The following is a 16,421-nucleotide window of genomic DNA, read 5'->3' as shown; positions in this document are numbered from 1 at the left end:
TGCACAAGTTATGTCTGGCTAAAAATTTATGGGTTTATTTTAATTTTCATTGTTGCAAATGCCGAATCATTGTATCCAGTACGAACATTTCCAAGTTGGAATAGTTCAATATAAGTACGTAGACCTTATCAGAAATTCACCCCATCCCCTGTAGCCACTGGGGTGAGTCACCTGTTTTCATACAGACGTAGTTTGCGGATACAGTCATACTCTGAAACGCGACTGAAATGCAATTGGCGTGACTCATAGGAGGGAGTCGGGAGTCCCGTGTCTCCTCACACCCTTCCTATAATTAAACAATACAGCATTCCTTACCAAGCCAAAGTTTACCCGACCTTGAATATTACCGTAATTTACGTGTTACCCCCATTGCGTTTTAAGAATTCCTCCCTTAAACGTTGGGGGCGGTAATTTAATGAGCTGAGCTAGTGTATTCAGATGGAGACGTTAATTAACGCCTTTAAAATTACGGTTAATTTGTGAAATATTTGAAGGAAATTAGGGTATGAGATGAAATGGAGCCTGACAAAGTATGGAAGTGTGGTTTGGTTTTTACCTCGGCTTACATATTTACATGAAACCGACGCAACTTAATTCTGTCTACGCGGAATACTTGTACAACTTGTGAGAACTTGTAAATGTCTTTTAAAGCTCCAATTACATACCGTAACTTGGAATTAGATGTACAACGACTGAAATTGGCCAAGTTTTCCGTAACTTGGCTGTTTGAAACACACTCGTTGCGGAGCGGTATTCCTATTTATTTTTAAAACAATTTGGACCCAAAACAGCGCCCTGGGTCAAACCTTTGTCAATTTTAGGTATTTGCGTAGTTGCGGAGGTAGATTAAGGGTAGATGTCTTCTATTTATAGTTTGTTATGTATACCCCTTCACCCGTTCACGTAATTAATGTTCTTTGTACTTCAATACTCAACTTATCCTGCTTTAAAACTATTATTAAAAGTAAATTCTTACGTTACGTAAACTTTTATATTTTTGTCGACGTTATTCATGGTGATCAGAACATCAGCAGCATATTTTAATACAAGACCTTTATTCTAGTTCTACATACAGGGTTCTATACTATATACTTGGTTATATAGTTATTCAAAGATTTTAGCAATAACTATCTCTCATTGTCTTTGCGTTAAAAGAGAATTCTTTAAAGAATTTGTATACCGTTTGTGTATTACGCAAATCCATTGTTCGTTCAATTTGCTCATCATTGTAGATGCCCATTGCATTCGGCGCCAGTGATGCATTTACTCTCAATAGCCAATCGTAATATTATGACGTATAAATAGGTTGCGGACACAATACACAATTACTCAGATATTGGAGGATCTTCAACTCAAAGAGAAATTACTTTTGAATGAGAGTTCGTTATACATTTACATTTGTATTTAGAACAACTGTAGGTATTCTAAATAGCTTTATATTATGTAGTTATCAGAAGAGTGAATATCAAATACACTATTCGTTACTACGTTACTAAGATATCGGTTATATTTTTCAAAATGAAAGGAACAATACATATTGAATCATGAAACTAATACATACATTATTCAAAGTCGGTTGACAAGTAAATAGCCTGGTATTTATGACCGTGTATGATCACTGTTAAGGTAGTCATTAAAGTTTTATAACCATACCATGTGAATCCATTTGTAAATTGCTTGTAACAACCCCTATATGTTTCAGTTCGTAGTAGGGATCTAGATGTAACATAGCCTGTTATTACACGATCGAGCATTTTATTTTCTCTACCGTTTATTGTAAATATTATAAGGGAGTTAACTGAACATCTGTAGGGATTATACCTTTAAGAAAGGACCGTACTCCTTTTTACTAGGCCGGAGGCAAGGCACTTGTGATACCTCGAAGTTCCGTTGATCGCTAACCATCATGCGCTTCGTCTTCTTTTTTGCTCTCTATGCCATAATACAGCTTACAATTATCAAAAGACATTACCTAAATCAATTTCAATGCAACACGTGAACGACAACGTTACGATGCGTAAAATAGTTAATACGTATACAAATATTGACATGCGTAAGTCGGTATGTTAGTGCTTCACTTACAGGAACTGAAGAATACTCAGTTACGTCGCTCAATAAACTATCATTTATTTACAAAATATCGTCTGACTTACGTCACTTCCCTTGTACCACTTTATAGTTTTCAAACAGCCGTTTACCATTGACTATTAGGCATAAACTTAAATATCTACTGCTATTTTCTACAAGATTATCCTGGGCCCTCGTATCTAAGCATAAGCGATCCATTGCCTGCTGCCAAATGTGATTAAAAAAGTGCTTAGTCGTAAGACGCAGTGGTGTCTTGCGAATACAAAGATCTAGTCTGTTCTCCATTTTAATTCGATCTGTTGTCCTCAGCTACTGAGATCCGCTGCCAAGAGATGTCGAAGGGCGGTCTCGCGTACGAAGTGATCCTGGCCGAGCCAGTGGGTGTGCCAGTCCCCCGCCGCGCCGACTCACCTGAGAAGACGCCCTCTGTCGAGGAGATTCAGGAGAAGTTGAAGGCTGCTGAGGAGAGGAGACGTGTAAGTGGAACATGATTATCACACAGCAGACCTTTATATTATCATCTATGTACTTTATAATCTACGTTCTTCACATCGTTACTGCTCCCGCAGTCAGCGTTAAACAGAAGACCTAGTTTTAATTGCCAGAATAGGTCTACTCATCAAAATCGGGTCTTTCAAAATTTTTCATCACTCCAAAAATTCTCTAGATTGAAATAAATATGAAGAAATTGTTTGGTTTACTTTATAATGTTTCCACCAACCTATAATATGATTTTACAACCATCCGCAGAGCTTGGAAGCCAGCAAGATGGCGGCGATTGCACAGAAGATGCAGAAGATAGAGGAAGCATCCCGTATCCGCAGCGAACAAACGAATAACTTTATTGTGAACACTAAGGAGGCTCTGGACGCCAAGATGGAGACACACGAGGAGAAACGCGAAGCATACATCAACGAACTGCGCGCGCGCCTCAAGGACCATCTCGAGGGTGTTGAGAAGACTAGGTAATGCTCATACTTTTAGGATGCTTCCAACCGGCTGATCTGAAAGACTTGGGAAGGTCTTTGTTCAGCAGTGAGAGTCTTGTGGTTGATATGATGATGATGTTGACGATAGGACTTGTAGTCTCAGCCCCTTTCCGTTCGCTGGTGGATATAGAACCCCTTCTCAAACAGCAACCCACTGAGCTCAATTTGAGCAAATTCTATATAGAAAGGTTCCTTATCCGATCCTGTTTTTCATAATTGGATTTTTAATATTGCAATTATTAACGCGATTCTTCTTTTAGTAGTCACTCGTGTTTGATATATCATTGTCTGTTGAAATGTCTAATTCTAACACATATTATTCACAATCCCGCAGGCTGACCCTGGAACAGCAAACAATGGAGGTTTACAAGGCGATTGAGGAGAAAATGAACACCGCCGCCGATAAACGCGATGAGAACATCAAGAAGATGCTCGAACGTCTTCGTGAACATGTAAGTCACATCAGGATGTAAATACAGAGATGGATGGTCCACGAGAAACAAATAGAACACAGGGTATCAGATGTTCTCTATCGCAATCAGATTTGAGTTTTAGTGTTATATTCATTGTTATATCTATACTTATTATAAAACTGAAGAGTTTGTTTAAACGTGCTAATCTCCGGAACTATTGGTTCGAATTGAATAATTATTTTTATGTCGAATAGTGCATTTATCGATGAAGGTTATAGGCTATAAAACATCACGCTACGACCAACAGGATATAAGCAGAGCGGGTGAAACCGCGCGGAAGTAGCTAGTTGTTTATATTCAGTGGCATATTCATTTAGCAAATTTTGGTCTCACTGAATTATTCATCAACATCTCGAACAAGGTTTTGGTGAAAAAGAAAATCAATGTTTTCTTAAGGCCTAAACTGAATTGAAGGTGAGAATATCTAAAAATGAAGCTATTCTCGTTCCCAGGAGGAGCAAGTACGCAAGGTCCGCGCAGGCAACCATGAGCGCTTCCAGCAACTGGAGAGCGCCATTCAGGAGAAGCTGCAGCAGGCCGCCGACCGCCGCCTCATGCTCGAAGCTGAACAGAAAGAGAAACTGCGCAACCATGTAAGTTTAACTGACTAGCAGGCCAACTGACAGACCTATGCAGCTTTTTACCAAGAATTTTCAATAGGCAGTCCTAATATTAGTTACACAGATTAAAATAATATTACTTCGTTTAATTTTTTACTTTATTGCATAGAAATAAAGTTTATTTATTAACTCCATTTGAAAACAAGACAATTACATTGTAGGATTAATGGCTTTAAATTTATTTTCTTTCGTCACTTTGACTCTTAAGTATTGAAAATGTCTGGCAGGACTGCCTATTGTAAGTTCATGGTGCTTTCATAATGTTTCTGTGATGACTGTCGTGTCGGTACAAAAAATGTAGGAACTAGTCAAGTTTTAAGATAAAGGAAACGTAAAAATCTAAATTATATCAGAAGATTGGTGAGTCTATGGTAAGCTTCTTGGATATGTGTTGTACGTCGTTGTGGACCTTAGGTCTTAGGTGTTCTGTTTGTATGCCGGCTGCGGCGGTTCGAACTGGTTTCAAGCGGATTGTGAGGTAAACAAAGTTACACTCTTCACTTTTCGCTGGGTGGGCTTACAAAAATCATTATTTTTCGTTCTGGCAATACTAGAAAATCCGTAATTGGTGTGCCTAGTACAAAAAATGCAACGTACCTGCTAAATTGGTAATTGCTTTTCAAATTATTTTCTCGGGGACAAAATTGGCTTTCACGCAAAATTTTAGAAGAAAAACCAAATCAAACCGTTTCAGCCTTTTTCATTGTCATTTCTTATTTGTTTTTCATTTCTCATTGTCACGGCATGTGTTATGCATGGTTGTTTTTTACTTTTATTTTTTTTTTGTTCGATGCGTAAACGCAGAACCAAAAGCTAGCCGAGGTGCGTTCTGCCGCTACCGCCAAGGTCGAGGAGATTACTAAGGACATCGAGACCAAACTGACCGCCGCCGAACAAAACCGAGAGAAGGAAATGCAGAAAAAGCTGGACTTCGTCAAAAAGGAGGTCGGTTTCGAGTTTGTTTAGCATAGAGGGCGCTGCACTCGAATTAAGGACTTCACCCTTTTTGCATGCATTTTAATGAAATCATATTTTTAATCAACTTTATTTAGAGAAAGATAGTTTATGTATTAGAAGCCTCAAAGCATATAACGAAGTAAAGTTACAATGTCCATAAATTGGGTCAACTATATTGAAATCAAAGCATAGAGCCACTTGTATGACTTGCATATTTTATTCATGCACTGTCACAGCCAATCAGGGCACTCTAGTGGAGCGTCCTTCGAATTATTGCTTCTCATCATATCAAATTACTCCTTCTATTAAATAGATCAAATTAAATTAAGTCCAACCCAACATTTTATAGATTCGCAGAAATGGTAAGATTTTTAGGTCATGAGTGGTTTAAATAGTTTCTGTTCTAAATAATAAGACTCAATTGAGCTTTTAACTTCAAGAGAATGTTGTAAATTTGTCCAAACTGTATATCATAAGAGCTATGAACGAGCAATGTATTGTGTCTGATGTCCCCAGGAGCGGCGCGCGGAGCTGGTCCGGCAGAACAAGAGCGCGCGCGTGGAGAGCGCGGGCGCCGCCACGTCCGGCTAGACCCGCCCCGCCCTGCACCACCACCACACCTCCACGTGACGAGCCAAAAGACTCATACCACAACTCAAAACATGCCCAACTATCAGCGCCATCTGACGACACTACCTTAGTGTTGCCATGTGCTAATATCTCTTAGCGTTGTCGGAAATCGCAAGTCGTTAAGACGGTCGCTTAGCGAGCGTTTGTGCGCTCCATTCGCATTTATGTAGTGTACATCTCAGTTAGGTGTCGTTCAGTTACAACTTAAGGTTTGCGTTGGCGGTAGCCATAGAATGAATATATCTGGTTTGTCGTGGCCCAATTAATGATTGAAAAGACTTCGTAAATTACTAAACATTCTCCCAACAGACGAGGCGGCTTCGTTGGAACATCTGATAATATTTGTGATTGCAGTGCTGCGCGTCTTTTGATGAGAATGTTCGTAATTCATGGCATAGATTTAAGGTCTTTTGGCTGGTCCAGTAGCAAAATTTGTACTTCGGTGTATAACGTGGAAGCGCCATTTAGAAGGCCGATACTGCGTCGGTGTTGTAACATGTAAAAATATTGTGATAAAATTATAAAAAAAATATATTTCTCTAATATTGCACACACTACAGCATCCTCACAATATTTGTGTTACACCCCCCGACGCGCTTACTTTGAGACACCAAATTATGTCCCTCGTGATCATGCTTACGACATCTTTGATTCTAAAATTACGTTATGAAAAATTATTTTCACTAAAATATGGCAACATTGCTGTACACTTTAAATAACAATAATTATGGCCTATTTCCAATAATTTTCCTAATTAAATATGTCTTAGACGTGATCCCACTTAGAACCAACTTTTAGTATTCCAATTGAACATTTTATCCATTTTACTGCAATTTAACACCTGTCTTGGTATACTAAAACTTGGCCACTCACATTCAGGGTTCTGTAACTAAAAAGCCGCATATTTGCCTATTATTTTTATATGACTACGTTTTAATTTGATGTACTCTCTAGTTTTGCAGAGGCTAGCTATCTGTTTTTAGTACGGAACCCTTGGCAAATTAAACGATTGATGAGATTTGTAAGCAAGCTGGCGGGACGAAGCTCGAGGGTGAAGCGAGAAGTATCCCTAATCGTTAGATATAGACTTATATCATTATTTTTAATGTTTATCATACGCAACAGTATTTTTAGGGAGGTATAATCTAAATTTAAGTTTTATCATGTTCTTTAACTGTATCGCCGTAACGCTATTAACTGCCCATTAACACTGTAACCATTATTTTGAGTTGTGTTGTCGATGAGTTAGGAAGACTGTCGTGTCGCGGGTTGTTTGTGGCTGCGTTTGTTCCGTCGAGCCGGTCGTTGGAGTGTCAGACTGCCACGGGCGGGGCCCGACCAGTCTGCGCGACGCCACAACATCTAGTCTACAACGTAAATTAAGTCGTCTCACTTCCTTTTATGATCTCAATCGGTACAATAAACATAATAGTTGGATCGTTAGTTGAATAGTTAACCAGCGGAAGTGCCTCAGTATATTCGGTAATTGGCTCTCGGATAATATCAATAAAGTGTAACGTATAAAATGCCTTCATAGCGTTTTATATTTTTTTAATTGTAGATGGCGAGGGCGCCGGGCCGCGGACGTAATGGTGTGTTGGACACAAACCGCTTCTGTGATGTTTTTGCTCTAGTGATATTATGTATCGTATCGTTCGGTTAGGCACAAATTATATCGACACGGACGCTCCGTACTTGCGCATGACGTCGGGACGGGAAGGTGTACGACGCGGGTTGTCGCTCGACTGTGTAGTGAGAGTATTCCTGTATTTTATAGTATATTTTTGCCATTCATTTAGCGTCGGTCTGTTTTATCGTCAAAGATATGATAATAATTGTATATAATATAAGAGATGATGTATCGTTGCTTGGCGCGGGGAGCGCGGCGGCGGCGGCGAGTTGCTTGCCTGCTTCTACTATGTTACTAACGCTGATATGAGTAAGGGAACTAGTTGTAAGTTACTAGCTTGTTTCTCGGTGAAGAAGTGAAAACCTCTGACCAATTTGCCTTGGGTATTGTGTAGCCTTTTAGATTCTCACGATCGAGACGAATCATGTATAGCGATGCAACATATAGCTTTCAGATGATTATATTTTTGTTTTTCGTAATTTTTGCGTAATGTTAGTCACTCTCCTATCTCTTATTATGGTGTTATTATCGTTAATTTTTATATTTTATGTGATTAATTATATTAATGTGCTTCAGTTTGTGAGGTATATGAAAATTGCTGTTTGAAGTGCAGGCAACTTTTGTAGTTTCATTGTCGTATTAAATAAAGTCATAAATACTAATGAATTTGTGTTTGTTTTTCCTCACTTAGTTCTCCTCTCATCTCCCAATCCATAAAATATTAATATAACATACATTACCTGCTATTTACTCATAGGGTGAAAGGACCAAGTTTTCGTTAGTTATACATATAGACCCACGAACATACTAAGCCAAGTATCAATCCTAAACCTTAGAAAATAAATGTGAACCTGTACCTACCTATTACAGATACAGCCAACCCCTACAAGTTGTGTTATCTAATAATGCTCCATTTTGAAAATGATTAATCCCATTGATAAATAATTTACACAAAAGAGTATAATAGGTTTACTGTGATCAAGGTGGATTATTTTTTGGTCATCAAGGAATAAAAAAAGTTTCTGTATTCCGTGATACTCATAGCTGTTCCTCTTTTTACTTTGGGGTGCAACCTTTGATTCAATAACATTAAAATAACTGTTGTCATAGTTTATCAAAATCTATACATACTGTAAGTTATAGTTATATAAGTAACTAGCGACACGCCCCAGCTTCGTAGGGTGCAATGGTGATATACTATACACGTATAAAAACTTCCTTCTTCACCTTCTTCACTCTATCTATTAAAAAAACCGCATCTAAATCCGATACGTAGTTTAAGATTCAAGCATATAAAGTTTTATACTATGTAGTGATGATATAGTTATATTATAACTATAATATATAGTTGATCGAAGGTCAAAAGTTGCAACCAAGGCAGAAGTGTGGTTTATTGTAGTAAAAATATTTTTATTTCTAAAGTAAAGATCTGCTAAATAGAGGTTTCTTCGACTTCAAAGAGCTTTGTATGATTTTTTTTATAATAAACTATTTTAATAGTGTTCTTTGTATTCTTGTGTGAGAATAAGAATACTATTTTGTACGAATCAGTATAGAAGTTGAATAAAAAAAAAGCAAAAATATGATGTAGTAAAATAATTATATAATTAATATTTATTTTATAGGTTTCAGTGTTCATTTAAAGTTTAAACTATAACTTTTAAATTCCGAGACTGATCTGTAAATCGAATGGAAAATATGACAAAAATGGCAACATTTTATCCCAAAAGCCAAGAGTTCCAGCCATGACAAGTAAATAGCATTACGAAAAAGTTAGTAATGTCAAAATAAAAATGGCCGCGCATCGTGTGTTGGTGCCGCGCAGTTATTAGTTTAGTTTTTCCATATTACTTGGATGTAAAGGAACTCTAGTAGTGATTATAAACATTGAACAGTGTAGTTAACCAGTTTAGTGTATATACAAATAGTTTATTCATACAAAATGGAATCCGATAGGGATGGTAAACGTAAGAAGGACAGAAACAGTGATGATGAAGACAGACGGAGGGAAAAGAAGTCAAAAAGGGCACGATCGAGATCCAGGTCACCAGCTGAGCACCGTGAGAGGGACTCCAGAAGAAAACGAAGACATTCCAGGTCGGTGTCACCAGAAGGGCCTGTGAAACAGGAAAAACGGTCTGACACACAACAGGAGTCCGAAGTAAAGAAAGAAATACCACAACGTCGCGTCAAGGAAACAGATATGTTGAATACACGGACAGGTGGAGCTTACATACCTCCAGCACGTCTCAGGATGATGCAGGCTCAAATAACAGACAAATCATCAGTAGCATATCAAAGGTTAGCTTGGGAGGCTTTGAAAAAGTCGATACACGGCCACATCAACAAAATCAACGTCGGCAATATTGGTATTATCATAAAAGAGTTATTGAAAGAGAACATAGTTCGAGGAAGAGGTTTGTTGTGCCGGTCTGTGATACAGGCACAGGCTGCTTCTCCTACATTCACTAATGTGTACGCTGCACTCGTTGCCGCCGTCAACTCCCGCTTCCCTAACATCGGAGAGTTGCTTCTAAAGAGGTTGATGATCCAATTCAAAAGAGGTTTCAAGCGTAATGATAAACCTATTTGTATATCTTCAGCTTCATTCATAGCTCACTTGGTAAACCAGAGAGTAGCACATGAGATACTTGCATTAGAGTTGCTAACTTTACTGGTAGAGACTCCTACTGATGATTCAGTTGAAGTGGCCATTGCTTTCCTGAAGGAATGTGGACAGAAACTGACTGAAGTGTCTTCCAAGGGTGTGAATGCAATATTTGAAATGTTAAGGAATATTCTTCATGAAGGCCAACTGGATAAGAGGGTACAGTACATGATAGAAGTCATGTTCCAAGTGTGGAAGGATGGGTTCAAAGACCATCCGGCTCTTATTGAGGAGTTGGAGCTGGTGCCGGAGGAGGAGCAGTTCACTCACCTCATGATGCTGGATGAAGCCACAGACCCACAGGATATCCTGAGTAAGTTATTTGTTTACTTTTACATAACTTTTTAACATTACTAGTTTCATATTGTGTTAAATAATTTCAGTTGTGGTATTATTTGTGGCATTTTAAATGTAATCATTTTAAGTTATGCCACTTACAATTGTAATCATTTGCTATCAAGTTGCACAGCAATTGATAAGAATAGAAATCATCATCATCATCAGATTATTTATATGGTTAATTTATTTATGTTTCAGATGTTTTCAAGTTTGATGACAAGTATGAAGAAAATGAACAAAAGTATAAAACACTGAGCAAAGAGATTCTCGGCTCTGATGCTGAGTCTGGAGAGGAGGATGGTTCTGGTGAGAGTGGCAGTGAGGAATCAGAGGAAGATGAAGATGAAGAGGGACAAAAGCCAGTCACTATTATTGATAACACGGAAACAAACCTTGTAGCTCTACGTAGGACTATATACCTGACTATCAACTCTAGTTTAGACTTCGAGGAGTGTGCCCATAAGCTGATGAAGATGCAACTGAAGCCGGGCCAAGAAGTGGAGCTCTGTCACATGTTCCTGGACTGCTGTGCAGAGCAGAGGACTTATGAGAAGTTTTATGGACTCCTAGCACAACGGTTTTGTAACATAAATAGGATATACATTGGTCCTTTCGAGGAAATATTCAAAGATTCCTATGGAACAGCCCACAGATTGGACACAAATAGGCTAAGGAATGTAAGCAAGTTCTTTGCACATTTATTGTTTACGGATTCAATCAGTTGGGAGGTATTGGAATGTGTGAAGCTAAATGAGGAGGACACAACCAGTTCTAGTCGTATTTATATCAAGATTTTGTTCCAAGAATTGGCAGAGTATATGGGACTGAAGAAACTGAACGATCGCCTCAAGGACCCGTAAGTTAAATATTGTCTATATTACAAGTCATCATGTCTTATTGTATTCAATGTGACACTACTTGGAAACCTATCTATTAGAATAACATTGATTTCATTATACTTCGAATTACAGTCAAGTTCAGAAACTTAAGTTATTTAGCTAGTTTAAAAGTAGTGAAGGATTGTCCACATAATAATTATGTAACTTAGAACTTAATATTATTTTCACCTTAACAAATAGATTGTGTTTTATATCAGATATTAAGCACCCCATTTAATGAGCATCTTTCTTTCTTTTCCAGGACCCTGCAGACTGCATTCTCAGGTATCTTTCCTCGTGATAACCCCAAGAATACGAGGTTCTCCATCAACTTCTTCACTTCCATTGGTCTCGGTGGCTTGACGGATGAGCTGAGAGAGCATTTGAAACAACTGCCTAAGGTTTGTAGATGTCACTAATTTGATTATGGGTTATGGGCTAGCCTTTAAAAAATTAGGAAAATCAGTTTAGAGGAATTTCCTGGAGGAATGAACCCTCTGATAGGGGAATGAACTCCACTGCTGAGGTTTCCCCAGAGTACTATATTTTAGGACTATAGGTTTTTTAGGGCCGGCGAGGTGCATGTAATGCGCCAAGTCTTGCAAGCATTAATAGGCATCAGTCACTTACGATCGGGTCGGCCGCGTGGTGTTTTGCCACCGTCGTGGTATATAAAAAAGAAAATGCGTGTTGAATTAAACATAATAAACAAAACATCATAATAAACTAACATCGTGGTTGTACTAATGGTGGTTAAATCGTACAAGGTTTCAAGCTGATAATTAAAAGTTTTTTTTTTGCTTTAATTTCAGAATGTGCCCGCACCAATACCAGATATAACACTGGGCAGTGACTCCAGCTCAGATTCCAGTTCCGACTCGTCTAGTTCCAGTAGCTCCGACTCCTCGTCATCCAGTGACAGTTCCAGTGGTGAGTTTATTGAAATAATATTTCTATGTATTAACAGAGTAAATTCCACACTTATGATTTAAATTGATTTTATTATAAAGAATTTCTAAATAGATAATCCCTTATAGGCTTATAGGACGGTTAGCACAGAGGCCCTACCTGTGCTCGCGGGACTACTTCCAGTCGATCTTGAGGTGCAGCGACGTGCTGCTATGTATTACAATGCGAGACCTAACTTTTCCGCAAACTTTCTAGCACAACGTGATCGAAACAAAATTGCTAGACTGCTTAAGCCATTAACGGACGTCTGGGATGAGCTTCTAATTGAATGGCAGTGCAGATGGGAATCTTCCACCAAGGGCCGTCACCTTTACCAGTTCTTTCCATCCGTGCATGAGCGACTGGAGAGGACATGGTTGGAGGTGGATCACTGTGTTGCCCAGTTTCTTACTGGCCATGGCAACTTTAAAAGCAAATTGTTCTCATTTAAACTCGTTGATTCACCATGGTGCCAATGTTCGACAGCGGAGTTGCAACATGAGCAATCCGCCCATCACATACTCTGGGAGTGTGGTCTCTGGCAATCTGAGCGTAACACTATGTTAGATAATTTAATTGTTTCATCAGGTGTTGTCTATTATACGGACCTTGTGGAGTCTAGAACGAATTTCCGTGCGTTTAGGCGTTTTTGCCATACCTATTATTGGAAGCAAGTATAACAGCTCACACATAGGACCCACTTAGTTTTAAGTCAAATTTCCGTGGTGCTTGGCGACTGGGCTTCTCCCAGTTGTGGAGTCTCTTTGTGCCTTAAGGCTTAAGTCATTCTGTCTCCTGCATTAAATTCACCGAGGGAAGTGGAAACTATCGTTTTCTTTTCTTCTCCTCTAATAATATCTTCTGATTTATTTCGTTGCGGGATCCAAGACAGTCATTCATGTCCCTGGGACGCGCCGGACTTCAATGTTCCGGTGTTTTCATGGTTGTATCTACTGTAGATCCTGGCTTACAGGAGTTGCAGCGGTGTGGGAGGTTGTGGCGGGCTTGTCCCTAAAAAAAAAAAAAAAAAAAAAAAATAGATAATCCCATTTTAAACTAAATATTCATTTGAAATTCTATTGACTCTGCCTACCTCATTGGGAGATAGGCATAACGATATTTTTATTAATTTCACAAAATAATTTTCAGAATCCGAGTCAGAGAAAACCAGTAAAAAGAAGAAAGAAAAGAAGTCTAAAAAGGATAAAGGCAAAGATAAAGCACCTAAAACGCCTGAACCGGAACCCGAACCCCCTGTTGAAAGGTGGGGACATGATGGTTTTTACGACACCTACGGAAAAGATGCTAAGAGAATGGAAAATAGAAATAATCGTCAAGATAGAGATAACTTCACGAGACCCCGGGACGCTAGGAGAAATGATGATAGAATGGATAGTAGAAATGGAGATAATAGAAGAGATCAGAGAAGGAGGTATGATGGGAATGAACAAAATGATCGCGACAGCAGGCGTCACGAGGATAGAAGCGAGAGTGAGGATGATAGGAGACCAAATCACGAGCGGTACTGGAACACTGAAAGGCCACGAGATGAAGGCCGAAGTCGTAGGGACGATGACAGACAAAATGGTGACAACAGGGATCGTAGCGACGATGACAGAAATCGCAAAGACGATGAGAGGTCACAACAAGAGAAAAAACGAAGCCGGAGAGATGATAGAGAACGTCAAATTGAAGAGAGAGACCGTGGTGCTGATAAGAGAAGCAAGGATGATGATAGGACACAAAGGGATGATAGAAAAGAGCGCAGAGATGAAGATCAAAGGGTACAAAATGAAGAAAGAAACCGCAAAAATGACAGGCAACAAAGGGACGAGGCCAAAAATCGCAGGGACGATGGTGAAGAGAGAAACCGCAGAGAAGAAGAAAGAGAATCACGAAATCGGAGAGATGACGATAGAGGCCGAAGAGATAATGATAAGGGGCGACGAGATGATGACAGGATAGAAAGAGATGACGACAGGCAACAAAGAGATGAAGCTAAGGCACGAAGAGATGATGGTAGAGAACGTAGGGATGACGACAGACCACGTAGAGATGACAATAGGCCACGAAGGGATGATGACAATAGGGCACGAAGAGATGATGATAATAGGGCACCAAGAGATGACGGAAAAGGCCGAAGAGATGATAGTAAAAACCTCAGAGATGAAGATAGAGAACGTAGAGATAATGAGAGGGGACAAAGAAATGACGATAGAGGACGCAAAAATGATGACAGGGTGCGACGAGATGATGATAGGGGACGAGATGATGATAGGGGACGAAGGAATGAAGAACGTAGGAATAATGACAGAGAACCTAGAGATGACGATAGGGAACGTAGGGACGATGATAGGGGACGAAGGAATGATGATAGACAACGCAACGATGACGGTAGGAGCCGAAGAAATGAAGATAGGGAACAAAGAAACGTCGACAAAGAAATACCAAATGACGACTTTAGCCGTAAATATGATAGGGAACAAAGAAATGAGAAAAAAAGTCGTAGAGATGAAAGAGATGAACATAGAGGACGTCTAGACGAAGAAAGAGAACGTAGAGAGGACGATAGAAGATATCAGGATGATGACAGACGTAGAGAGAATGAGAGGAGTCGTAAAGATGATGATAAGGGACGAAAAGATGATAGCAATGATAGAACACGAAGAGAGGAGAAAAACTACGATGACAGAGTGCGTGGAGATGAGGATGAAGCTCCCAGAAAGAGTAAAAAAGACAAACAAAATAGAGATGATGAGTCAAGAAGTAGAAAGAAAGATTTAGCAGAACAAGACGAAACGAATCTTAGAGAAGATACACGAAAAAAGGATAAACGTAACGATAGACAAAAAGACAATCGCGATGAAGACGAATCTAGGACTAAAAGAAAAGATAACAGCCAAAGATACCAAAATGGAGACCAACAAATTGAAGATAAAATTAAAAATATTAAAGATGAAAATGTAGAACATAGATCAAAGAAAAAAGAAATAAAGAAGAAAGATAAAGGTAGTAAAAGACATGAAGACAGTAGTAGTGAAGAGGAGATACCTGAGAAAAGAAGTAAAAAGAAGCTATCAAAAGATAAAAAGAAAAAGCAAGTGAGTGAGTCTGAAGATTCCTCGTCCTCATCATCCTCTGATTCTTCGTCAACATCCTCATCATCCTCCAGCTCCTCAACATCATCATCAGACGATGAAAATGATAAGAAGGTTTCCAACAGGTACTGGGATACTTTAGACGTCATGTCTAAAGCTGAATCACAGAAAAGTAATCGCGTTAAAAAGCGGTCTTAGCGTTAAATACTTGTGTATGCGCAGCGGTGGAAATGTACGATGTTTACGCCCGAATACCCAAACGCTACTCAATTTTAAGTTGTACTTAAATATCGTGCTATCTCTGTCATTTTATAAAGAATTGATAGTGACAGAACTACATTTGAGAGCTTCTTAAAATTGAGTAGCGTTTGAGTATTCGGGCATTAGTCTTGTTTCTCGTCATGTGTAAAATACAGGGTGTCAAACGGAACGCTCCCAAATGCCTCAAACATGAGATGGTAAAAAATAAGTTTTATTTTACAAAAAATACTGAATTGAATTTTTATTTTATGTGATAATAGTTGTAATCAACTGCTTAACGCTGATGTTGCATGAATAACACGGAAACAAAAATGATAAAAATTTTAAACACTAAAAAATTTTTGTAGCGTTTTTCGGGAGTGTTCCGTTTACACCTTGTTTAATGTGAAACACGTAATATGGCAAGATTTTTGTCGGGGTCAATCTAAGTCACACATTGTGTATTTTCTCATTATTTTTACTTTCAATACAAATTCCTTTTCTATTCTTATATGTTACTAGCAAACCTGGCGAACTCCGTTTCGCCACCATGTCTTTTTTCCTAATTTTTTTTTTTGCTATAAACCTCACGGAACCCCAGACCTTTCCAACAAATGCAAAACCATGGAAATCGGTTCGTGCGTTCTGGAGAACAATATCTTGCCATGTTACGTGTCGGGGACTAAGTTAAATATGTTTGGACTGAATTTGAAGTAGGCAAGTAGTGCATGCTGCTGATGCCTATTGTAATAATGTAGGCTTGTGTCGCCGCCATGAGAACTAAAGTGCACTGATGAATGTTATACATATTTGTTGATAATCTTAGCAAAATAAATACATATTTTAAAATATATTTTAAGGAA

General features: G+C 38.8%; 2 protein-coding genes across 4 annotated transcripts in view; both read left to right on the top strand.

Moving 5' to 3' along the window:
* Positions 1-8,053, top strand: part of LOC118273070 (stathmin-4) — a 28,551-nt gene extending 20,498 nt beyond the window's left edge. For 2 of the 3 annotated variants that reach the window (XM_035589836.2, XM_035589835.2), the window contains 6 exons: positions 2,398-2,564; positions 2,839-3,053; positions 3,412-3,529; positions 4,003-4,143; positions 4,975-5,115; positions 5,644-8,053. In XM_035589836.2, the coding sequence (XP_035445729.1) occupies positions 2,398-2,564; positions 2,839-3,053; positions 3,412-3,529; positions 4,003-4,143; positions 4,975-5,115; positions 5,644-5,718 (857 nt within the window). In that variant the 3' untranslated portion in view covers positions 5,719-8,053. The remainder of the gene's footprint in view (positions 1-2,397; positions 2,565-2,838; positions 3,054-3,411; positions 3,530-4,002; positions 4,144-4,974; positions 5,116-5,643) is intronic. The other variant, XM_035589837.2, reaches the window with a different exon arrangement.
* Positions 8,054-9,160: 1,107 nt separating this feature from the next.
* LOC118273248 (pre-mRNA-splicing factor CWC22 homolog) lies at positions 9,161-16,411 on the top strand. The gene is made up of 5 exons (XM_035590116.2): positions 9,161-10,368; positions 10,593-11,250; positions 11,535-11,673; positions 12,085-12,202; positions 13,370-16,411. Exons 1-5 carry the CDS (start codon positions 9,330-9,332, stop codon positions 15,514-15,516), a joined length of 4,101 nt encoding a protein of 1,366 aa, XP_035446009.2. The 5' UTR covers positions 9,161-9,329; the 3' UTR covers positions 15,517-16,411.
* The last annotated feature ends 10 nt before the right edge of the window (positions 16,412-16,421 follow it).

Source organism: Spodoptera frugiperda, chromosome 1, assembly GCF_023101765.2.
Source record: "Spodoptera frugiperda isolate SF20-4 chromosome 1, AGI-APGP_CSIRO_Sfru_2.0, whole genome shotgun sequence".
Lineage (NCBI taxonomy): Eukaryota > Metazoa > Arthropoda > Insecta > Lepidoptera > Noctuidae > Spodoptera > Spodoptera frugiperda.
Note: the sequence above shows the minus strand (reverse complement) of the source record. Positions and strands in the feature narration are given on the sequence as shown.